The sequence below is a fragment of the Balearica regulorum genome, chromosome 12 (genome assembly GCF_011004875.1).
Source record: "Balearica regulorum gibbericeps isolate bBalReg1 chromosome 12, bBalReg1.pri, whole genome shotgun sequence".
Taxonomy (NCBI): Eukaryota; Metazoa; Chordata; class Aves; order Gruiformes; family Gruidae; genus Balearica; species Balearica regulorum.
Genome location: NC_046195.1, coordinates 746,680 through 769,952, shown reverse-complemented (window position 1 = coordinate 769,952; position 23,273 = coordinate 746,680). Strand labels below are relative to the sequence as shown.

The 23,273-nt window shown below is 50.0% G+C and overlaps 1 protein-coding gene across 3 annotated transcripts; it reads left to right on the top strand.

Annotated features, from left to right (window-relative positions):
- Window positions 1-99: 99 nt before the first annotated feature.
- Window positions 100-22,568, top strand: SORD (sorbitol dehydrogenase). Of its 3 annotated transcripts, none has more exons than XM_075763878.1 (9): window positions 100-267; window positions 3,852-3,885; window positions 4,603-4,767; window positions 6,836-6,995; window positions 10,039-10,157; window positions 10,638-10,703; window positions 17,440-17,615; window positions 18,444-18,565; window positions 21,297-22,568. In XM_075763878.1, the coding sequence occupies exons 1-9, from the start codon at window positions 208-210 to the stop codon at window positions 21,460-21,462; spliced, it is 1,068 nt and encodes a 355-aa protein (XP_075619993.1). In that variant the 5' UTR covers window positions 100-207; the 3' UTR covers window positions 21,463-22,568. The 3 variants fall into 3 exon arrangements, with proteins under 3 accessions (XP_075619993.1, XP_075619995.1, XP_075619996.1); XM_075763880.1 differs by having other exon boundaries at window positions 109-267; window positions 17,485-17,615; XM_075763881.1 differs by lacking the exon at window positions 100-267 and adding an exon at window positions 2,743-3,114.
- The last annotated feature ends 705 nt before the right edge of the window (window positions 22,569-23,273 follow it).

The window sequence follows — 23,273 nt, the reverse complement described above, 5'->3', positions numbered from 1 at the left end:
GCCTGCAGCCGGGGCCTGGGACCGGCGCCTGGGTCTGGGGCCGAGGCCTGGGACCCAGCCTGCCCGCTCCGTGCCGCGGGGGCGGCGCCGGGCCTGGCGCGGAGGGCGGCCGGGGGCAGAGGGGCGGCCCCACCGCGGAAGGCCCCGCCGCCAGCGCTTGGACCCGGGCGCCGCGCCGAGCACAGCCGCACCGCGCCGCGCCGAACTATGGCGGCGCCGGGGCAGAACCTGGCCGTAGTGGTGCACCGAGCCGGGGACCTGCGCCTGGTACGGGCCGGGGGGAGCGGGCCGCCCCGGGGCCGCCGCGGCTCGGCTAGGCTCGGCTAGGCGGGGAGCGGGCGGAGGGGGCCGGGAGCGGGGCCGGGCTCGGCGGCGCTGCGGGCCCGGGCCGGCCGGGCAGGATAGCGGCGGGGGCGGCCCCGCAGCGCGGCCTGGGAGGGGTGGCGAGGAGCGGGGCCGGGCCAGGCCGCCCTGCAGCGCCGGCGGGCAGCTCCCCGCGGGGCCGGGACCCCGCCGGGGCTGAGCCCCCGGCAGCCGGGCAGGGGCGCGTCCGCTCTCCCCGGCTGGTTGCCGGGTCAGTGAGCTGAACTGGCCCCAGGCTGGGAGCGGGGAAGGGCAGCAGCTGCCCCCATACTCGGGGGGCTGACCCGTGGGGCAAGCAGGGCGCGGGGAGCCCAAAGCGTGGGGTGCCCCATGGCCTCTGAGCCCCTCTCTGGGTCGCACGGGGAGAAGGTGGGGATGTGGAGTGGGTGCTGTTCAGTAGTCCGGTGAAAAAGGCGTTCCCAGAAAGCAGAAATGGAGGATGATGCGTTGCTTCGTCGGACTCAGGAGAGGCCAAGTGAGAAGCAGGAAGGAGGGCTCAAAGGGAGCAGCCACACCGGGTCATGCCTGTGCTTGTGCCAGAGTACTGTCATGGAGAGGGGGGCCTTCGTGTTTGGTCGGTGCTTTAGCCTCATTCTGCTTCTCTGACTGCTAGCGCTTGGATGTCCCTGGGTGCTGAATCATTGCGGTGCTGCTGGAGATTAGTGTTTGCCAGTTTGGCAAGTGCCAGACAGGGGGATGAAAGACTTAACATGGGCAAACATTGACAGGCACATTGTACAAACAGTTCTGGCAGGAGGGTTCTTGGGAACATGCAGACTTTGGATACCTGCAGGAGCTCGTTTAGGGGATGATTATCAGGGAAACAGTTGATTTTTTACCATTCCTGCACAGCTCAAGCAACACGTGCCAAAGGCTAAGTGGTGTTTGTGTGGGTGATTGTGGCTCTCAGCCACCTTTGATACAACTGTGGTTTCACTAGAAGCACGTGCAGCCTGACTTCTACAAGAAATAAGTCATCGCCGCAGTGGATAAGAATTGGAGTGGTCCTTCCAATTCAAGAATGCGTTTCCAAACCCCTGTGATATAGAAAGGTGTATGAGACTTGCGAGGGTGGATGGTGGCCCCATCCCATCTTTGTGGCTGGTCTCTAAACTGGCTCGCACCCAGATGCGCGAGTTTTCCTTGGGATATTTGTGCTGCTGGAGACATCGGTGGTGGCTGTCAGTGCTGCCCTGGCCTTACCAGCAGCCCCTCGGGGTGTGATCCTCCCAGGCGTCTCTAAAGGGTCTTTGCCATGATGTGGATGGCACTCGTTGCATTGACCCGCTGGTCACGTAAGGAGTCTAGGCAGTGAACTGTGAACTTGTGATCTGCATTATTGATACCTAAAGTTAGGTGGAATCATCTTCCCCGTAATTCCCACACCCTTCTTGATTCTTGTGGACGTGTTGCCCGTGGGGAGAGTCACCGTGACTTCAATAGCTGACCTGTGTTATGCAAAAATGAGTTGGCTTCATTTTTGTTGACTCTCCTCTTGACCTTAGGCAGCAAGCCACAGGCTCACATTTGCTGCCACTTGAGGATTTATTGGGTTTTATGCATGTGCTATATCCTCTCTTTTTATGTCTCCTTTCACAGAAAACCTTTGCTATGTTTCCTTCACAGCCTTTATTATCCCAGTTGCTGTCTCTGAACTCAGAGGACAATGGACAGTGAGCAGAACACACATCCTGAAATAGTTTGGGGTGTTCCAGTTTGGTCACTCCCTGTTTTCTACAAACCAGGCTCGAGAATTCTCATCCCACAAGATGCCTGTTTTTTGGCACAGCTATTATTAAAAAAAAAAAAAAGTCCTTTTTTTTTTTTTTTTTTTTTTTTTTTTCTGGGCAGAGGAATGCCACTTACACATTTTCGGCTAGAAGTTGGCTTGTTTTATCTCTCACCACGGACTGTTCTGTTCAGTCCCTTTGAGATGGGTGAGGTCATTTGTACCTCTCATGTGTTACCAGACTGCACATTTATTAGACATTTTCTACATAAGGGGCTACATACAGATCAACTTTTAGAAACTAAAGCTGTGGGCTGTGTCCTTGGTGGGACAAAAAAAGCACCCCGCAGAGAAAAAATACAGATACAGCATTGAAAATTTTGGTAGGTTGAGTTGTACTTTGATTCGCGCTTCAGTCAACAGAGTTGAGGCCATCCTGCGCACTTACAGCACTAGTTATTCAGCAGGTATTTTAACAGAGCAGTGCTTTGAGAGCGTGTTTCCAGAATTTCTCTTTTCGCAATGTTTAGATTGCTGAAGTACAAAGTGCGAGTTGAGGAATACGCTGTGATTGAGAATGTACTTAATTAGTTAAAACGCAAAACAGCGCTCCCCAAAAGCAGGGAGGGATACCCTGCTTTCTCTGCAGTAGGGCAGCAGAAAATCTCGTGTTCCTCATTACACAGCAGTTCCTAACTGGTGCAGCTAATACATGGAGGACTGCTATAAACTGATCTTTCATCTCTCAAATCCAGAGATCAATTTTCATGCTAACTTAATACTGAAGATGCTCTTGCAAGGAGAAATAACCCACCGTGCGCTTGCTAAAGTGTACGCACCAAATTTTTGTGGAGGAACTGTGTGAATAGGAGGTCTGCTCAGTTTTGGGCAGACACCTTTGGTAAAGGTGTCTTAAGATGCATGAAAATTTGAGCAGCAGGTGGAAATGAAGAGTTCCTTTTTAGCACTAACTACTTTGGTGGGGACTTTCATAGAGACGTGATCCTGGAGGTGGGTCCTAGGTGGGTATCACACTGTCTTGATGTAAAACCCAACAAAATTGTTCCTTTGTCTTTTGAGGCAGCTGAGGGAGTCCAGTGAAGACAAAAGGCCTGCGGACCGTTTGGGTGGAAGGCTGACCTGGGGCCAAGTGACTACTTTTATAAGCCTGTATTTATCCTTCATCCCATAAAGGTGTCATGCCAATTATAAGAAGAGGATGTGACTTTCAATGTGATTTACAGTAATGTTTACAATTAATTTATACATTTGGTTATTATTATAAAGACACAAACACTTGCAATATTCATGCTTTATAGAAATAGGTGGTTCAGAGTCTTCCTGGTTATAGAAGGTGAATTTTTTTGTCAGCCAGTGGGATGAAGGATTCAGCTGAAAGTTGAGGCTGTTCCAGGGCAGGAAAGTTTAGTATGTGGCTCTTGTCCGGGCAGGGAAGGAGAAATGACTGCAAAGTAAGTTGGAGAGTGGATTTACAACCTGGCTGTGTGCTCCTTCATAATGGATGCCCACGTTACTCCACTGTGCAAGCAAAATGAGGAGAGCTTAGGGAGGAAATGTGGACTGCACATTCATATCCCTCCTTGTTGCGCAGCAATGTCTTATTAAGCAGACAGAACCAAAAACCTGATCTTGCTTATGGATTTACCTGGACTAACCTGGACTGACTTTCCACAAGGTATTCCCATGGCTATGCACAAGCAGCTGAATGCTTTTTTTTCTTTTTTCTTTTTGTCCATAGGAAAACCGTCCGATCCCAGAACCAGGTCCCAATGGTAGGTCTAGAGATAACTGCTTCTGTCTCCTTTCTTTACTAATCTCTTCCATTTCTCATTGTCTTTTGTCACTCCTTGATATTATAAAGACATAAAATCTTTCTGAGAAAGTATAAAATAATCTGAAAAAGAATGTGTGGCTGAAACACAAATGCTGTGTTTTTACTTGAAGAGCTGGAGCAGTGACAGATACACCCCTTTATCTGGCTTTTTTTGCTTCCTGTTTCATCAGTTCATGTACTTCACATTAAACAGCTCTTGGGACATGTCAGATGATCTTATTGCAGGACTAAATATTAATAGACTAGGCATATGGGCTGATAGGAATTTGATTCACTAACTCTCCAGAGCTGAAATTGTAGCTTAGGGAGATGGAAAAATTAAATGGACTTGCTCTTTTATTCTTGCTCCAGTAATAGTTACGCCCTTCTTAGATTGTACTAGCATTTGTTGACAAACCTCTGACCATATTTGAAGCTTTCCTGGTTTGTGAATCCTTGTATAGTTTTGTATTTCAGCAGGTATCTCATGAATATGCCATCCATCCTAATGTGTGCACGTGCAGTTCTGGTACATTTATTTAACGCTAGTAAATTTGGATGTTTCAGTGTTGGCTCTGCCTTTGTTGTGGGGTGCAGGGACAAGCACACGTGTTGCTCTCCCAGTGTCTGAGAAGGTAAGTTTTACTACAAGGAACCTTTCTTCCTTTGCTGGCAGAGGTCCTCCTGCGGATGCATTCTGTTGGGATCTGTGGGTCTGATGTTCACTACTGGCAGCACGGTCGAATCGGGAATTTTGTTGTGAAGGACCCCATGGTCTTGGGGCACGAAGCTTCTGGGACTGTCGTCAAAGTGGGATCAGGAGTGACTCATCTGAAACCGGGTAACTGGAATCAAAACTGTCTTTTTGTTTGTTATCCGCTAATGAGTTCCTGAGAATGTATTGATAAAAGGCTGTGTTAGGTAAATTTGTCTGATGTTCTGAGCTGTGAACTGTACAGTGTGACCTTCTCCTTCAAAGAGTGTCACTGTGCTGCTGTTAATCACCCTGCTTGGCCACTGTAGTTTATGGTATTTCTTAGGTTTGCTTTATCCTGAGATATTTTGAGCTGGTCTGACTTTATTTTAATGCAGAGCAAAGTGTATTGCTGGTACAAGGTGCCTTTTGAAGACGCTAGAAAAGCCTCAGAAATCATGTACGTTTGCTCTTGCCAACAACCTGCTGTTAATGTTTCTTCTCTGTGTGTGTTCTTGAAGGAGCAAATGGCCTCCTGCAGTGGAGAGAGGTCACGGGAGCAACTGTACCAGGCCCCATGGTGTGACCTCTACAGTTCGCTGTGCTCATGAATGTCCTGGAAAATGGGCTGAGCAGCGAATTTTGCAAAGTTTGCTGATGGTAACAACTTAGGCAGGGTGGAGAGGACACGGGAGAGCTACAGAGAGGGTTACAGAGAGACATTAGGGGTGCCTGGGCAATAAGATGCAGATGAAATTCAATGCAGAAGAAACAGAACCAGCTTCATGTCTCACATGATGGTCTGACCATCACTGCTGAAGAGTGAGACCTTTGGCTCTGACACAGAGGATGGGAACCTTGGATCAGTAATGGTGAAAAATGCAAATCAGGGTTAGGAAAGGGACAGAGACTCAATCACAGGACATCATTGCACATCTGAAGCTCTGCATGCAGTTCTGGTCTCCTCCTTTCCAACGGGATATAAACAAGTGAAGAAGTTTCAGAGGAGGACAAGGAGATGACGAGATGTGTAGCAGCATCTCTATGATGAATGACTTGAGCTATGAGCTGGAGGAACTCAAGGACGTGACACAGGTCTGAAGGCTCCTGGAGGACAGGGAGAGGGCACATAAAGGTGGCTTGTTCTCCAATACAAGAGCAAGGGACGGTGGGAGCCAGGAGCAGCATTGACCTAAGAGGCAGCAGACCTGCAGGCCTCCTTGGTAAAGGATGATGTGGATGCTAAAAGTTTACATGGTAGAAGGTGGAGGAGAAACTGTTGAGGGTTATTAAATACAAAGAAACCACATGCAGCTTGGGAGGCCCCACAGCTGAGTATAATGGGAGGCTGACAGAATGTTCAGTACGTGCTTTTCCTGCTCCTCTCACCCCCAGACATCCCTCATTGGCCATATCATAGGCGATGCAGCGGGCTAGATGGTGCATTACCTCGATCCGTCCTCCTGCTTCTCACTGTGCCTGACTGAAAGCCTGTTGGCTGAGAGCTTCACTGAAAGATTTGACTCTGACTAACTTCTGCCGAATAAAAAGGGCTGTCTTGTGTACTTTCAAGTTGTACTGTGGTCACACAGTTGTTTTCTTTAGTCCATCCTGCCTCATGATTGCAATTAAATAATTAATTTTTATCCTGTGGCATGTGTCCTTCCAGCAGCCTGGGCTACTCCATTGTAGCATCAGGATGGCTCTGTTTCTCAATAAGGAACGGTCCTGGGTGCAGTTCTGCACTGTCAGCTCTCTTCCCAAGGAACAGCCCTTTCCAGCTGGCAGCGCGGTGGCCGGCAGAGCTCACCTGCTTTGTCCAGATTACTTCCTCTTCCAGTTTCTACAGATTCTGAAAAAAAATCTGATCACCATGCGATTGCCTGGGGTGAGGGCCGCTTTTTCATCTGCTAAGGTTGAGTGGAAAGCAGCTGGAGAGAGGTTTGTATGTGACAGAGGTTCCGTCTGCTCTGTCTGTGCCTCTGAAACACCAGCTCTTTTCAAGTAACTGTGAAGATGTTGGCGATGAGGCCGCCGTGAAGGAAGTGTGAGGAACTTGCCTGGTGCGTGCAGTGTGATCTTTCTCAGTTAGCAGATGTCCCTTGTGCTTCTCTTGTGCCAGGGTTTCACACTGTCTTCTGTGGTTGTTCGATGCTGCTCACACCTGTGTGCCCACCTTCTTCCTGAGTAACACAGTCTGCTTTCACCCTGGCAGGTGATCGAGTGGCCATCGAGCCCGGTGTCCCAAGAGAAATGGATGAGTTCTGCAAAACCGGCCACTATAACCTGTCTCCAACCATCTTCTTCTGCGCGACGCCTCCTGACGATGGGAACTTGTGCCGCTACTACAAGCACAGTGCCAGCTACTGCTACAAGTCAGTCCGTGCTCCCTCTACACAGAAATATATACTCCCTGGAGGGGATTAGCTAAGCAATTGCCTCTTGGCCCTTTTGAGTATCACAGTGAGCACTCTTTACTTGAACACAACAGGTTTTATTGCTTTCTGATCCATAAATAACATGTACAAGGCTTGGATGGCAGCCACTTTGCAAAAGGTTTGTCAGGCAGGTGTAGTTTATCCCCTCTGGTGCCAGACATAAACAAACATTTCTTGCATGTTTCCTGGGATGTTACCACGGTTTTACCCTTTAATTATTTTCCTTTTCCCATTTGCTCCCTACATTTGGTTTCTTTTCTGCTGTCTTTTTATATCCTTGCCTTCTTAGGACGGTGCCTGAAGGCCTTTGTCTGAGTCTTTGAGCTGAGCTAGCTTTACTGCTGCTTTTCAGGAAGCACCACATTGGCTGCTGACACCTCGCTCTGTCATTTGAAACAAAATCATCCCACTTAGAGCAGAAGAGGAACAGAAAGCAGTGTCCCTGCTAAGCTGCTGCTTTTGTGTTGCGCTGAGTGGCCCCACTAAGCTGTCAGCGTTACACATCTGTTTTCATACCTGGGTCAGCAAACTCAAGTATGTTCTTAATTGTGACAGGGCTGACACATTTGCTTAAAAGCAAGTCCGTGCTTAAGTACTCTGGCAAATTTGCCAGAAATCTGAATAACCCTCTGCAGTGTTATACCCACATAATTGCATTTATACAAGGAGATAAAGATAGTCTAAAAATAGCGGCCCCATGAGACCAATCTACCTGTGGACATTGTTTTTTCTCTGGTTCTTTTCTCGTGGAGCTGGTACTTCCGTGAGCAGGAATGTTCCCGGGATTGGTCTTTGATGTCTGCAGAGGAAGCGTTCAGGATCAAATCAGAAGGAGGCACTTGAATGCTCTTCTCATGAGGGTCCTCAGGCAGGAAGATCCTTTCAAAGCGGATCCCAAGCAGCTACTGTCAGGATGAGATGCTGGTCTGGAGAGGACCAACTTCTCACTGTCCAGACCCGCTGTCACTGATTTCCTTTGTGTTGTTAAAATAATGTTTTCTGACAACATCACAAATTTTTGCTTGAGAGGAAGTGGCTGGTTTCTAGCTGTCTGCTTCCAGGCTTTTGCTTTTTTTCACCAATTTGACTAAATATTACTTTGGCTAATATTTTTTTTTTTAAGCTGTGATCTGGTGCTCCCGGTTTCAGCTCAGCAATGCCGTGGCCATCTGATGCAGAGCAGAATTCATCCCCTGGCATGAAGTCACTCTGCCAGCACAGATTTGCCAAAAAAAAAAAAAGGATGATGGTTGAGCTCAGTGGGCTCTTGCATATTTGGGCAGGTGTTGTCTGTCCTTCTGCAGGTGGACAGACTCTGTGTTGGGTACTGTCGTGGTTTTACCCCAGCTGGCAGCTGAGCACCATGCAGCCACTCAGTCCCTCTCCCCCATCGGGCCATCGGGATGGGGGAGAGAATTGGAATAGTTAAAGTGAGAAAACTCGTGGGTTGAGATAAAGACAGTTTAATAGGTAAAGCAAAAGCCGCACGCACAAGCAAAGCAAAGCAAGGAATTCATTCCCCACTTCCCATGGGCAGGCAGGTGTTCAGCCATCTCCAGGAAAGCAGGGCTCTGTCATGCGTAACGGTTACTTGGGAAGACAAACACCATCACTCTGAATGCTGCTGCACCCCCCCGCCTTCCTCTTCCCCCAAGCTCCTTATACACTGAGCATGATGTCGTATGGTATGGAATATCCCTTTGGTCAGTTTGGGTCACCTGTCCTGTCTGTGTCTCCTCCCAACTTCTTGTGCACCCCCAGCCATCCCGCTGGCAGGGCAGTGCGAGAAGCAGAAAAGGCCTTGGCTCAGTGTAAGCACTGCTCAACAATAGGTCCATAGAACAAAAATGTCTGTATATTATCAACGCTGTTTCCAGCACAAATCCAAAACATATCCCCATACTAGCTACTATGAAGAAAATTAACCCTCTCAGCTGAAACCAGGACAGGTACTCTGAGTAATTTGGTGGAGGTGGGATCGTACCACAAAGCTGCCCTCCCCACTGGCAACCCAGCCCCAGTTGGAGCAGATGTGATGCCGAACTCTCAGGCAACCAAACTCTCGGAGTCATCTTTTCGGTGCCTCCTGGAGATAAGGGACGTATAGATATGTTACAGCTGCTTTCCTACAACTGCCACTTACGCTGTCTTTGTGTTGGCCTGGCTGAGATCTGGCCTCAAGCTTCCCAGGGCTGTCAGACTTTCCACGCAGACACAGCTCCCCGCACCCGCTGTGTGAGAGCCCACGCCGGTGGCTTTCTGGAGGGCAGCTTGTGGGGCTGGGATTTACTTTGTCAGCAGTTCAGAAGGGTTTTGCCCCCCTCTGTTTTTTTTCATCACTGCTGCATTATGGTGCTGTTTCTGTCCAAAAGATGTTTGATACCCACTGTAAACATTTTCCATGACTGCTGGGAGGGTGTGTGCTGGGACCAGTCCACTGTTTGAAGCACTTGGTGCATCAGAGGATGACATCCAGGGCATGATGGGGAGACCTGGATCTGGCTGCCTTTGTTTTGTGGCATCACTGTTGGCAGTAAGATGTTTTCTAAAAGCGTGGAGCTGAATGAGTCAACCCAGATGAGGAATCTGGGAGCTCACTGATGGGTCCCAGCCATCGGGCAGCCTTTTAGGTGGTGCGTACACAGCTGTGGGGTTTATTCCAAAGGGAATGAGCAGCAAAGGGGTTTTAGGGTTGACTCACCAAGAGAGATGGTGTGGGGAAGTTTGTGGATTCCTGTGTTTGGTGCTTAGGCAAACCTCACTGGAAGTTGGTTTAGGTGTACTTGATGCTGCATCAGAGGAGGGAAGGAGGCAATGTAACCTCCTGAAACACCTTCCAGCCCTGCATTTCTCACACCGAGGGTGAGGGTGTATTTTGCCACTGTGATTTAGACCCATGTTTGGTCTTTGAGTGTCATGGCTTTCCTCTTCGCCCTCATAAACCTCTTTGGTGACTGGTGCTTGTGTCTGGTTCTTGCAGGCTTCCAGATAATGTCACCTTTGAAGAAGGAGCCCTTATCGAGCCTCTTTCGGTGGGAATCCACGCCTGCAAAAGGGCTGGAGTCACTCTGGGAAGCAAGGTCTTCGTGTCCGGCTCTGGTATGGTGAATATATTCAGTCCTTGGGTTCTATGCCTGCTGCGGCATGGAGAGAGGTGGATGGGGTGCAGGCTGTGCTTCTAGGCTCTGCTGTAAGGGTGGGTCATGGCAGAGTTATGGGGATGCCAAGGGGAACCTTGAGGCTGTCCTTGCCCATGATACACTACAGTGCTGCATTTTGAGCAGCCCAAATGCAAAGTGTGGTGTCTGGCCGTGTTGAGCCCTCCAGCTCGAGGGACCAGAGGAGTGGTTGATGTTTTCCTTGTGGAGTCCCTCATGTGGCAACAGCTGCTCTCTCAGCAGCTGGTCTCAGTGCCCTGGGATCGTGGTGATGCTGTGATCCCAGAGCTGCCTGCCTGCCTGGAAACACAGCTGGAGCCTCCTTTAGCCTAGGAACATGCTGAGCTCTGGGCATGTTCAGAGCCTGTGGCTGGTGCTGTCTGGCCGTTGTATAAGTTTTCTTTCTCCCCTTTGTACCTAGGACCAATTGGCCTTGTTAACGTGCTTGTTGCTAAGATGATGGGTGCAGCAGCTGTGGTAATTACAGGTAAGTCCCTTTAATCCTTTAGAATGTGCCTGTTTCCCACAATACAACACTTGGACTAGTTCCACGTTATTCCTTCAAGGTAACTGCTGGGGAAGGCAGCCCAAGCACAATGCAAAGTCTGTTCATGAGGGGAGCAGGAGGGAATCCTAATAAACACCCCATTCCCCAGGACAAGACCTTGATCTTTGCACTAATTGGGATCTGTAAAAAGGTGGAGGTTGCAACTGGTGCTTCTCTGCTAGGTTAGTGGACCAGGGTAATAACTTCTGCTTCCTAGCAGATAAGTTGTGCGGGTGGAGTAGCTACAAGGAGAATAAACCAGAGGCTGATGAGTGGTCCTTGGATCAAGCCTAGAGACCTTTTTCAGACTTTGAGCAGGTCTTTTGGGAAAAGGCAATGCATCTGTATGACAAAGCTCTGAGTTACAGAAGCTCCACTTGCTCCTGGTGCCTCCGATCATCGACTGGTTTCCTGTTTTTTTTTTTTCTCTTCCGTTTTGAGCTCTTCTGACCTCAGCTTTGTGTTTTACCTTTGTCTCATAGATCAAGTCTTGAGTATCGGGTTTCATCTTCCCTGTAGTGCTTGTAGACCTTGATTATATCTGCTTCTAGTCTTCACACGCAGACCAGGCAATGCAGCATATTTTATACTCTGTTTGGAGCTATTCTTGGAGGTTTGCTCTGAGCAGGTTTTTTTCCTTCCTCTTGTAGTGCTGGGTGATGGCCTAGCCACACTGTGTCCCTCTCTCGTTCTCTTTTGCTACCCTTCCTTCTGCTTTCCTGCTGGGGGGGTCATTTTCCACTGATTATCCGCAATGACTGAAATGGCCTTTTTGGGGTCCCTGCGTTTCAGAAATGCGCCTTCCTTGCCTAACTGTGCCTTGGAGGTTTCTAGTCCACTGCCACTTGCAGCCATGTTTTTGTCTGTGCCTGGAAAACCGCTGAGGATGGAGATCATGTCTCTCTGGGTACCTACTCCAGGATTGCACCACCTCCTAATGAAGAAGCTTTTTCTGGGGTCCACTCACAAACATTTGTGGGTATTTCCCCTTGTATTGTCTGTAACAACTGAGACGAGTCTCCATCATCTTTGCAGCTGCCCTTCTGGTTGTTGCAGAAAGCCGTTCGATCCTCCCTTCTCTTTGCCCTGCTAACCCAGCACCTCTCCTCAAAGGTCAGGCTCTTCTCTGTGGAGCTTGCCCAGAAGAATTGAGAGCTGGAGTAACCTCAGGAGGTTCCCTGGTTGAAATTTCCACCTGAGGTTTGGACGGGGCCTGGGAGTGGTGTTTCCGCTACTCTTTGATCCTTCTGAGCAGTGGTGGCTGGAGGGAGCTGTTACAGGTACGATTGGACAATGAGCACAGGTTGCTGCAGTGTTTTTGGGCCAAAGACCCAACGTGGACCTTTCAGAAGGCTGTTACTTCACCTCCCACTCTTGGGGTCAGGTATATTTTTGACCTCTATCACTGTGTATCCATCTTCGGGTTGAGAGACAAAATTGAGGTCCCACCCTCTTGCCTTTGCGGAAGCATCCTTCAGCAGTAGCTCATGACAAAAATAGCTCATGACAAAACCTAAAGCAGATTATTGCCTTCTCCTCCCTAAAACCTCTTGCTGCCGAGTCCATGGCATTTTTTGCTCTGCTGGCCCCACCCTTCAGGCGTGTGCTTGGTGGATGTGATAGTCCAGGCCTCAGATTTTGTGAAGTGTTGTAATTTGAGGATGATGGTTGCTATAGCAGGAAAAGCAGCTCTGCCTCTTGAATCATGTATGAGGAACCTTGCTGCTGAGCTGAGCTGGTGCAGGGGCTGGTGGGTGACCTGGTCCTTGGGTGGAGAAGGGCTTGGTGAGCTGGCAGGGGTTGGTGGGGCTGAGGCAGCTGGTTCAGCCTGCCGCCCCATCCCCAGTCCTGCCTGGATGTATCCTTCCCTGTAGCACTGGAGCTGCTGTTGCCTCTGCCTGTAGACTGTTCCTGGGGACCATTGGCCAGCAGATCCATATAGCATGTGCCACAGGGCTCCAGGTGGCCATAGGAAGTTCTTGGTACGTGGTTTGTGTGGTCAGCAAGCTCAGCTACATGGAATCAACCCCTTCTTATCTTTATGCCTTGGCCTAGGTAATGATCCTGATTTGTAGACATCTCCCACCTGAGAGGTGTTTGGCTGAGATGCTCAGAGATGCCCATGGAGGTACTGTCCCTAGTCAAATATATGTGCGTGACATGAGCTAAGGAATGGGTTTAGTCTGGCTCGTTGCCGCAGGGGATTTTGCTGCCCTTCTCAAGGAACTGCTTTTTGTGTTGGCTTTAGGAGCCCACACCTGTGAGGTGACTGTCTGCCCACAAAGGCCCTCTTGTACTTTGCTACCAGATTCTTTGAATTCATTGCCTGGAATTTTTATTATGTATTTGTCTGTGAAGAGCTTTGTCTGCGCAGCACTTAAGGCTTTAAATGTTTGTGTTTGTTTTGACAAGCCGCACACAAATACAGAAATATCCAGAAGAGCTTTTTCTTGACCTGGGGAGAACTCATCTCATACAGCTTCTGCAGTGCATGTCTTTGTCACACCTGGAGTCAACGAATTTTGGAAAGTTACATCTCTGCCGAGGGGTCTGGTCGCTTCTCTGGGACTCCCAGAGAATGGCTGGCACTGTAGCTAGAGACTAACGCTCAGCCCTACCCTTCCAAAGGCTTTGTGTCAAAGCTTGCCTTTCCTCCCAGATACGGCAGCTTGTCTGATATAGTATAGTATAGTATAGTGCTTCTGATAAACTTTGCTCTTCTCCCTGAAGTGCTTTCTTCCTGGCAGACTGGTGTTCTCCCTTTTGGGGCAGGGGGATGTATGTCTAATGTATTTAACGGGCTGCAGTTGGGTGCAGAAGATGGGTTTGTTTCATGGGTCCTCATCTACTCTTCCCTAAGGTCTGTGGTTTTCTCCACTCCACTGCTGAGATTGATATTTATGGGCAACCTTCTCCTGTCCTTCTGCCTTGCTGTGGACATTGCTGTTGCTCTGAAAAGCTGCTTTTCTCCTTAGAGGCATGTAAAAGAGCAGCCTTATTCCCCAGCAAGTGGAGTGACAGTTTGGGTATTCCTATTGCAGTGTTGGGCTGTCTTGCCTTACTCTGTCAGTAAAGGTAGACTTACTAATTCCTGCTTAAGGGAAACTATTACCCTTGTGCTATCTAAATCTGAAGTCCTGGCTGCTGGTGCCTCCAGAAACCCTGGAAGTCAGGGACAGGGAAGGTAAATAATTGGACAGAGTTCAACTCCTTTGTGAAAGAAGATCAACATAGGAAGTGTGAGGGCTTCAAGAATATTTGCCTGTTGTGTTGACTCATAAACCATCATGAGAAGCTTAAATGTAATTTGATAACTTCCGTGGGAGCAGAGGTACAAGAACGGGCTACTCTTAGTCTGGCAGCCAAAACTTTAATTAGCTCCAGTGGCCGGGAAGTGAAAACAAATTTCTGACTAGAGGCAAGATGCAACCCTTTTATTGTATAATTGACCAGTTTCTCAAGAGTTGTGTGGGGTTCGGCCACAGTAAGGTTTAAAATTTGAAAGACTTGATCCTTCTCAAGTGTCTGAATCTCTAAACAATACGGTGACCTTCTCATTTGGTCACCTGCAGATCTGTCAGGTTCTGTGCTTAGCGGTGATTCACTTAGGCCGGGTGTACCAAGATGTTATCGCAGTCCTGACAGGTCTGATGGTATTGCTGCTGCGTCCTGTGTGCCTCTCCAACACGAGGACTTCCTTTCCCAAGCTGGTCAGCAAACCAGAGGCCAGCTGTAGGACAGGAGTGGGGTTTTGCTGCCTGAGAGCAACTTTTGTGGCCACTTTGAAATGTGGACAGCCTGTCTCTCCTGTTGCTCCAGGATGCTGCCTCTGGATGTATTTCTGCCAGAGAGACAGTATAAAATACATTAGTGAGTGGGCAGATGCTACAAACAGCTGAATCCAGCTGTATCTGCTGCACACCGGTGTTTTGAGCAGGGCACTTTGTGAGGAGTTTGGTCCATTGCTGGGACCACTGTTGAGCCCCCATGGTGTTCTTGCTGTACATGGAGGTTTGGGAGACACCAGGCGTGCCAGGCAGAAGTGCTTCTTAGCTCTTCAAGTGCCTCAAAAATAGCAGCTCTTGCTGCTTGGGAGGTCTCGAAGTGCAGCTCTGCTAGCAGAGGGTCAAGCATGACTGCACACGCAGCTCGAGGCCCAACGCTGAGAGCTTGGGAGGGACAGAGGTGACTCATGCAGCCACAGGAACAAGAGCCCACATCGAGGCTTCCAGGATGATGCTGCCCTTACTTTTCAGCCTTGGCTTCTCCTCCTTCATCTGCGTTTTATTACTCTTTGTTCTTGCTTCTTGAAAATCCCTCCACAGATCTCCTGGGTGCTCATCTGGATGGGTGTGCCCATACCCGGGCATCCCAAGCCCTCCTGCTGCTGGTGGAGGCATGTCCACCACCTGCCCTGGCAGTAGGTAATGTCACATTTGCTGCATGATGGGCAGGGCAGATCCTCTGGCCTGGCTTCCTTCCAGCGCTGGGGCTGAATCAGAGCGGCTCATATCAGGGCAGTGGCCTCTTCCTCCTCTTTTTCCTTAATATTTCCCGCCTAAGACTGCGTCCCGGTGAGAGCAGTATGTTCTTCTTTGTGGTGAGCATGCTCTGTGTCCTGGAGACAAGCATGCCCCTGGCAAAGGCATTATTTTCTGAGTCTTCAAGCCTAGGACCTCTGGCAGGAGACATTGCCCACCCCTCTAGTCTAGGAAATCTCGGCTGTTACATCCTCCTTCGATCTAGATGTCTTTTCCAGTGCTGACACACAGGAAGACCGCTGTAGACCGCTGCTTCAGTGCAAGGCAGAGAGGCTGTTTCTGCCTCGGAAATGCCACTCTTCTGCTGTCCACCTCCTCATCTCCAGAGATGTCCTGGTCACCAGTGGTGCCTGCAGAGGGGTGGGTGGCTTCCTTCCAGGGGACATGGAAGAAAAGAGACAGTGTGGCTGCCTGCCAGGGCAGCTCGCTCCATGGTACAAACCATTTTATGGATCTTCAAAAGATATTTATACCACTGTCAAGAGGTACCAGAGTACAGCCATGCTCTCACTGACATTTATCATCACTAGCTTCGTTGCTCTGTATTAATGGGGTATCCAAGGTCCACCATATTACCAAATCCACTCCCTTTTTCTTATGGGCTTGCCTGCTTATTCATCTGCAGTGGAAGCTCCCCTGAGAGATGCTCAGCAGCCTCCAGTGCTGTTAGAAGGCGGGTAAAAGGATGGGAGAGGTCTGTAACAGCAGGGATGCACTTAGTGTTGCCAACTAACGCATTCTGCAGTTCATTCAGCTGAAAGCATCTGCTGACGGTTCATTGAGGAAGCCCTCGGACAGCTTGAGCTTGTAATCTACCATTAGAAGTGAAGTGGCCACATTAACGATCCTCTGAGCCCGACCTCTCCTGTCAGAAAGGCTTCTTGGCACTGTGCTGTCCATAGCCAGGTGATTTCTGAGCCATCAGGGCGCAAGGTCAGAGCAACCTTGCCTCTGCCTTGTGCCCTTTGAGAGAGATCCTCAAGGGTATGAGCAACAGCAAATCATCTAGAGAGCCAGGGAAGGAAAATGCAAAAGCGAGTGGTGGGGTTTTGCTTCGTTGTAGGCTTCTCCCTAGGTTAACTCGTTATAATGTGGGTTTTTTACAGTCCTTTTCACTAGTGGATTAAGGTCCCGTGTGAATTAGTGAAGCTACTTCATGCAAGAGTCGTGGCCAGAGAGGCACTGGGCAGCGCAGGGTTGGACAGTGGCAGGTTTGGTAAGACACAAGAGCGCTGTTCAAACAGGGTGAGTGTAGGTCAGCGCTGCCCTGTCTGTCCTGCCCTCCTCCACTGTTTGCCTCTGCCTGCGCTGAGGTTCCTTTGCTCTGCGCTGAGCCTCGGGATGGCAACGCGCAGCAGCCCGGGGCAGGCACAGCAGCACGCCAGTGCTTGGCCACGGCTGTTCCTGCTGCAGTTTCTGCATCAATGTACATGCCTTTTGGAGTTGAGCTTGGCCTTCCAGTTTGTCTTGGCACACTCTCAATGTTCCTGCAGTACTGTAGAGAAATGGGGAGATCTATGAACTCATGTTCTTACAGAAGACACCCCTCGCATCTAGTGATGACCACTGTTCCTTCACTTGCACGTTGCTTTGCATGATGTGGATTTCATTCCTGAGTTTATACTTTAATGTCTTTGAAGCACACCCTCAAGCCTTTGGCATCTCCTGAGTCTTTAAGTTGTCCCCGTTGCTTGTCCTTCTCTGCCTGCCCGGAAAAGTGAGCAGGTCTCCTCCCTGCATCCTCACTGAAGGCTGCATGAATTTGAGGGAGGAAATGTAGACCCTTTCCTCTCCTGGTTGTATGCTGCCCTGTGAACACGTGTTCACACCCCAGACGAGTGTGCTTCCATCGGGGCTCCTTGATGGTTTCTACTTACATCAAGGGTGGGAAGCCTTTTGATCTGAGTGGTCTACATAAATTCTTGAGAAGGTACTAGCAGGCTGGAGCTTTCCATCTTCTCCTACTATGTAACAAATACTCTCTTCTCTCTGAGATAGTTGACGGCTGGTCACCGAAGAAGGTGGCTCTGTTGAGACAACAAATGGGGGTAGGAAGTAGATTGCAGGCTCAGGTTCTTGCTCCTTTTCTGCTTCATATAATGCTCCAGTTCTTGACTTGTTTTGTCTTTCTCCAGATTTATCTGCCTCTCGACTGCAAAAAGCCAAGGAGGTGGGGGCAGATTTCACCATCCAGATAAAGAATGAGACCCCACAGGAGGTGGCCTCCAAAGTGGAAAGTCTGCTTGGCTGCATGCCTGAGATAACTGTGGAGTGTACAGGAGTGGAAGCTTGCATCCAGGCTGGCATTTATGTGAGTACCACTTATCCCCAGGGTAGAGCAGTGATGGCATTGGCCTTCCTCTTTCTGGGACGCAGCAGTGAATGACAGTTATTTCACTCCTGTAGTGTTTAATTTCAACGTGGGGGAGAGAAGATGCTCGTTAGACAACAAACCGAGAGAGACAAAGATTTAACGTCTTTGCAGACAGCATGGAGATAATTGTCTGATTTGATCAGATGCTTTACCACTTACCAAAGAGATGATGGTAGGACCCTGAAACCGAAGCATGGCTATGCAGCAGCATCAGGCAGCTGGTACAAGCAGGGCAGCATCTTCCATTAAGCTGAAATTATGTCTAAATAAGAAGAATAATTAAGAAAACTAATTCCAGCAGGTGAAGAAAGCAGTTAAGGAGGGGATGTTTTGCTCTCATGAACTGCCTGAGGGGAGGATGTGGAGAAGGTGGTGCAGAGTTTCACAGTGAAGGGGCAGGAGACCAATGGGACAAGCTGCAAAAAGAGAAATTCCAGTGGAGCATCATGCTCTTAGTTTTAAATCTTTCCCACTGAAAACAAAAGTACTTCTCGTATTCCTAAGTGCCAGTCATTTTTCAGAATGAGATTTAGATACCAAAATCCTTCAGAGATTTTTAAAAAATTGCTTTTTAAGCCTTATTTTATTCATATTTCACATTTATGGGCTCCTGTCAGAATCCTACCTCTCCCCTGGCTTCTCCACTGTGCCCTGGACAGTCCATTACAGCCACAAAGTGTGGCTTTATTTTTTTACAGACTTCTGTGTAGGCTCTGGTGACTGGTTTTTTGCAAAATAGAACATATTTGTGTGTTTATTCTCCAGGCCACTCGTTCTGGTGGGACCTTGGTGCTGGTAGGGCTGGGGCCTGACATGGTCACTGTGCCCATCGTGAACGCTGCTGTGCGAGAGGTGGATATCCGGGGGATATTCCGCTACTGCAACACGTGAGTCTTGTGCAGGGTGGGCTGATGTGTCTCCAAGTCTGTCCTTAAGAAATTCTTGCTTTCCACTAGGAGAGAGGACGTGGAAAACACTGTTTTTCCTTACAGTTGGTTAAACCTCATGTCACTCTGAAATATCAGCGCTGCCGACAGTGTGACTGATATGGCTTGCATTTGTTGCCTTGGTTCCTGGAAGAGCCCTGCACTGCGAACTTGACCACAGCAAAGCAGCCCAGTTGGGTTCACAGAATCACAGAATCCTGGACTGGTAGGGGTTGGAAGGGACCTCTGGAGATCATCTAGTCCAACTGCCCTGCTAGAGCAGGATCACATAGAGCAGGTTGCACAGGATGGCCTCCAGGCAGGTTTTGAATCTCTCCAGAGAAGGAGACTCCGCAACCTCTCTGGGCAGCCTGTCCCAGTGCTCGGTCACCCTCAGAGTGAAGAAGTTTTTCCTCATGTTGAGATGGAACTTCCTGTGTTCCAGTTTGTGCCCGTTGCCCCTTGTCCTGTCACTGGGCACCATTGAGAAGAGTCTGGCCCCTTCTTCTAGAATATCTAGCCCCTTCTTATAAATATCTTCTTTAGATATTGATAAGCGTTGATCAGATCCCCTCTCAGTCGTCTCTTCTCCAGACTGAACAGCCCCAGCTCTCTCAGCCTTTCCTTATTCGAGAGAAGCTCCAGCCCCCTCGTCATCCTTGTAGCCCTCCGCTGGACTCTCTCCAGCAGTTCCCTGTCTGTCTGGAACCGGGGAGCCCAGCACTGGACACAGAACTCCAGATGTGGCCTCACCAGGGCAGAGCAGAGGGGGAGGAGAACCTCCCTCGGCCTGCTGGCCATGCTCTTCTGAATGTACCCCAGGACACCATTGGCCTTCTTGGCCATGAGGGCACATTGCTGGCTCATAGATAACTTGTTGTCCACCAGGACTCCCAGGTCCTTCTCCGCAGTGCTGCTTCCCAGCAGGTCAACCACTCACCTGTACTGGTGCCTGGGGTTGTTCTTCTCTGGGTGCAGGACCCTATACTTGCTCTTGTTTAATTTCATGTGGTTCCTCTGCACCCAACTCTCCAGCCTGTCCAGATCTTGCTGAATGGCAACACAGCCTTCTGGTGTGTAGGCCACTCCTCCCAGTTTGGTATCGTCAGCGAATTTGCTGAGGGTGCACTCTGTCCCCTGTCCAGGTCACTGATGAATATGTTGAACAAGACTGGACCAAGCACTGACCCTTGGGGCACACCACTAGCTACAGGCCTCCAACTAGACTCTGCATGGCTGATCACAACCCTCTGGGCTCTGCTGTTCAGCCAGTTCTCAACCTACCTCACTGACCAACTGGGCTGTCCAACTGAGTTGTCCCACTGTCCTATTTCACGCAGCATTTGGTGCACAGAAAGGAAGAGACCAAACAAACCCTTAATCTGCTGTGAGCAAGCAGGCCAAAAAAAAATAAAAAAAAAAATAAATTATTTTTTGTGCCTTCAACTCATGCCCTGTAGAAAGGGAAGGCCAGGTGCTGGGGGTGTTTTGGAGACTAGCTTGTCCATAAATGTGCTGGCTCGTGGCACGGCAGAGAGGAACACACAGCTTTTAGCTGCTTCAACGCTGTGTGCTGGGAGATCTCTAAGCAGGAGCCTGGCCTGGCCCTGACCCCCCGCACTTCTTTGTGAAAAGCTGGCTGCTTCCCGACATCCACCTTCCGAACTGTCATATTGTCAGTGTTGAGGTGAGTGATACAGGGAATCTTAATTCTGGGAAAAGAGTCAAAATCCCAAGCGCCTCATCCTGTGTCAAGCAGTGAATCCCAGCCTTGCTGGTGGTCATGGAAGGAAATCATGTTGTTGGTCTTGCTGGAGATCAGTGAATGCTTGGATAAGCAAGAGCCACGTTTAGTTTTCATTATTTTGCTGGAGCTGAACATATATCTGGAACCAGTTCGAAGGCGTGTGCGCTCTCTATGAAGAACTGAGCCGCATGGCTTGTGGACGGGCAGATCTTTTGGTGTACTGAAAGCTGGCCTTGCCCTGAAGGCAGGAAAAGCTCAGCTCTTCTCCCTTTGGTCTTGTTCTCCTTGGACAGGGCTTGAGACTAGGGTTGCACACTTGCAGCCTGGTTTCTGCTGCATTCAGAGCTCTAGTTTCTTCCTAGCAGAGCAGGAATCTGTGCTTAGTCTGTAGAGGTTGTTTTCCAGGAGGGATTTATGAGATGTAGTCAAACTCCTTAAAATGAGGAATGTCTTTAAGTAGGTGGTTTGGGAATTAGATTAGCTGCTGCATCCCTTTGTATCCCCATCGCTCTAATTTGGCTCATTTAAGTGGAGCGGCAAGGCAACCAAATTACATGAGTCTCCACCAAAGAAGAGGTTGGACGCTGACTGAGGCTTTTCCTTTCTTCTCCCTGCACCGAGTCAGTGAGTTTGAACTCCGCAGTGATCAGTCTGCAAGCGAGGAGGCAGGGCAAGAGGAGAGCAGCACACAGCAGTTTTGTTTTCAGATGTGTAGCTGTGCCTGCCTCCTCGGTGCTCAGCAGCCCAAAGCAGTTGGCTTGTCCCGTCTCCCATGCCTGATGCGGGAGTGAGGTTCCTCCTCTGGAAGATTGTTTGTGGGCAAAACTCCCCTGGGTTGCCTGGGCTGAGGAAATTACTGTAATTAAACCAGGCTCCTCCGTGCTCTTTCCTTGGGGCGCTAAACTGGTGACTGCTCTCATCTCCTGCTCTCCGTTTCCCTCGCAGGTGGCCCGTGGCAATTGCTCTCCTCGCATCCAAGCGGATCAACGTCAAGCCCTTGGTTACGCACCGCTTCCCCCTGGAAAAGGCTCTTGAGGCATTCGAGACCACCAAGAGGGGCGAGGGGGTAAAAGTCATGCTGAAGTGTGACCCCACCGACCACAACCCCTGAGATGCTGCGGTGCCCGGCCCTCTCCCCCGTTACGCTGCCTGCCTGAGACGCAAAGCATGAGGCCACAGGAGGCTGATGTATGGCTGTTGCGTGTTTACACAGTCACCTTATGCAGGCGCTGCTTTGTAATAGACCTAGAAAATCAAATGATAATGAGGGTGAACGGCACTGAGGGATACACCGTTAGAGCATTAACAGGTAACTACAAATGGAGAACGAATACTTTGAATCAAAACGCTGCTGTTTGGGTAGAGACGATGGTTCACATGGGTAGTTCTTCTCCGGCAGACGCCACACACTTAAGATCCTGGGTGTCTGCATGTGTCGGGCAGAGCTGCCCACATGGCCGCAGGGTTTGTGCACGTGGACACGTGTGGGTGAAGCGAGGATGGAGACGCTGGCGCTCCACCTTCCCACCTCAGCACTGCCCTGTGGCTTTTCTTGCCGCAGCTCTTCCCACGTGGCAATCCCTGGGCGCGGGATAGCCCTATGTGAATACTCTGCCTTCCAGTCCCACCTTCCCTCGGGGACGCTCGGGGACTGTAACAGCCTGTGGAACAAAGCCTGGCCACCCCGTCTCTGCAGGAAGCATCTGCATATTCAGGTCATTCTCTCCATGCTCTTTGGAAATAGCAGACTGCGGGCCCAAAGCCCAGAGACCAGGGCTTTTTTGAGAAGATAGTCTAAAGGCCAACTGGGACCATATCCACTGTGTAATCCCCACCAGCAGCTCCCCGTGGGGCAGAAGCAGCTCTGCAGAGCGGGCTGCAATGTCTGCAGGTAAACTGCCCTGCCTCTGGCTGGGACTGCCGGGAGCCCCAGGAGGGGCTGCTGCTGCAGGGCACAGCTCGCTTTTAGCATGGAGGGGAGCTCAGGTGAGAAGTAAGGGGACAGCATCACTCAGAGGTCTTACCACTGCGAATGAATTTGGGGATATCGGGCCTTCCTGCTGAGTTTGTGAGCCGTGAACGAGGTACTAGCAAGGTAGCAGGTTGCAGATAACAAAATCTAATCTTTGATTACAGTCAAGTTAATTTTAGTACTGGGAGATCAATCCCTTTCTTGGGCCGGTACTGAACTTTCCTCAATAAATGCTACCTACCTGGTATGCCTGTGTCCGCTGAAGTGCTGGGTGGGTGGTTTGAAGGGGGTCAGTGACTTTGGGCCCTGGGGACTTGTGCAGACCCCTGGGCTGTTGCACCGCTGGGTCTCGCCAGGCTGTAGGCGAGCTCGGTGCTGGCAGGACTGTGAAACCCTAAATGACCCAACCGCTTGCAAATCAAAGCTTGTGTTTATTGCAGAGGTGGCTACCGTAATCTTGGCAGAGGCAGACCTGCAAGTCCGCGCTGTGTTTTACAGGGCTGAAATGTAACCCAGGGGGAGTTCCTGTAGCCAGAAGGAAAAGCGATCAAAGTACTGCTCAGAGTAAAGCGAGTTGTTAACACGTCAGCCTAAGCAGGTAAAGCCTACCTGGGAGCCTGGCCCTGTACTCAGATGTAACGTTGACAGAGCTGGTCCAAAAATTGCTAAAATGCACCTTGCTGAAGGGCGTGTGATGACCGAGGAGGGGAAGGCTGCCTGATTTTGGCAGTGAGGGTGAGCCGGGGCTTCTTGCTGAGCCGTGGGGCTTTCCTGGCCCCCGACTCCTGTGCTGGGGGGAGCCCCAGTGGCCATCGCAAGACCCAGTTATTACCGGGAAATGTAGAGCTGCTCCCTGTGGTCTTGAGGGGGCTGTTTAACACCCCAAGGGCTGAAGCTGTTCCCGTGGCTCAGCCTCTTTGGCTGTAATTTGCTCCCACACCAGGTCTTGC

What these genes read in the sequence shown, in the direction of transcription:
- SORD (XM_075763878.1), top strand. Translation starts at nt 208, where the DNA reads ATGGCGGCGCCGGGGCAGAACCTGGCCGTAGTGGTGCACCGAGCCGGG. An exon ending in GAGCCGGGGACCTGCGCCTG is followed by an intron (nt 268 to 3,851) that starts GTACGGGCCGGG and finishes TTTTGTCCATAG; the next exon opens with GAAAACCGTCCGATCCCAGA. An exon ending in AGTGACTCATCTGAAACCGG is followed by an intron (nt 4,768 to 6,835) that starts GTAACTGGAATC and finishes TCACCCTGGCAG; the next exon opens with GTGATCGAGTGGCCATCGAG.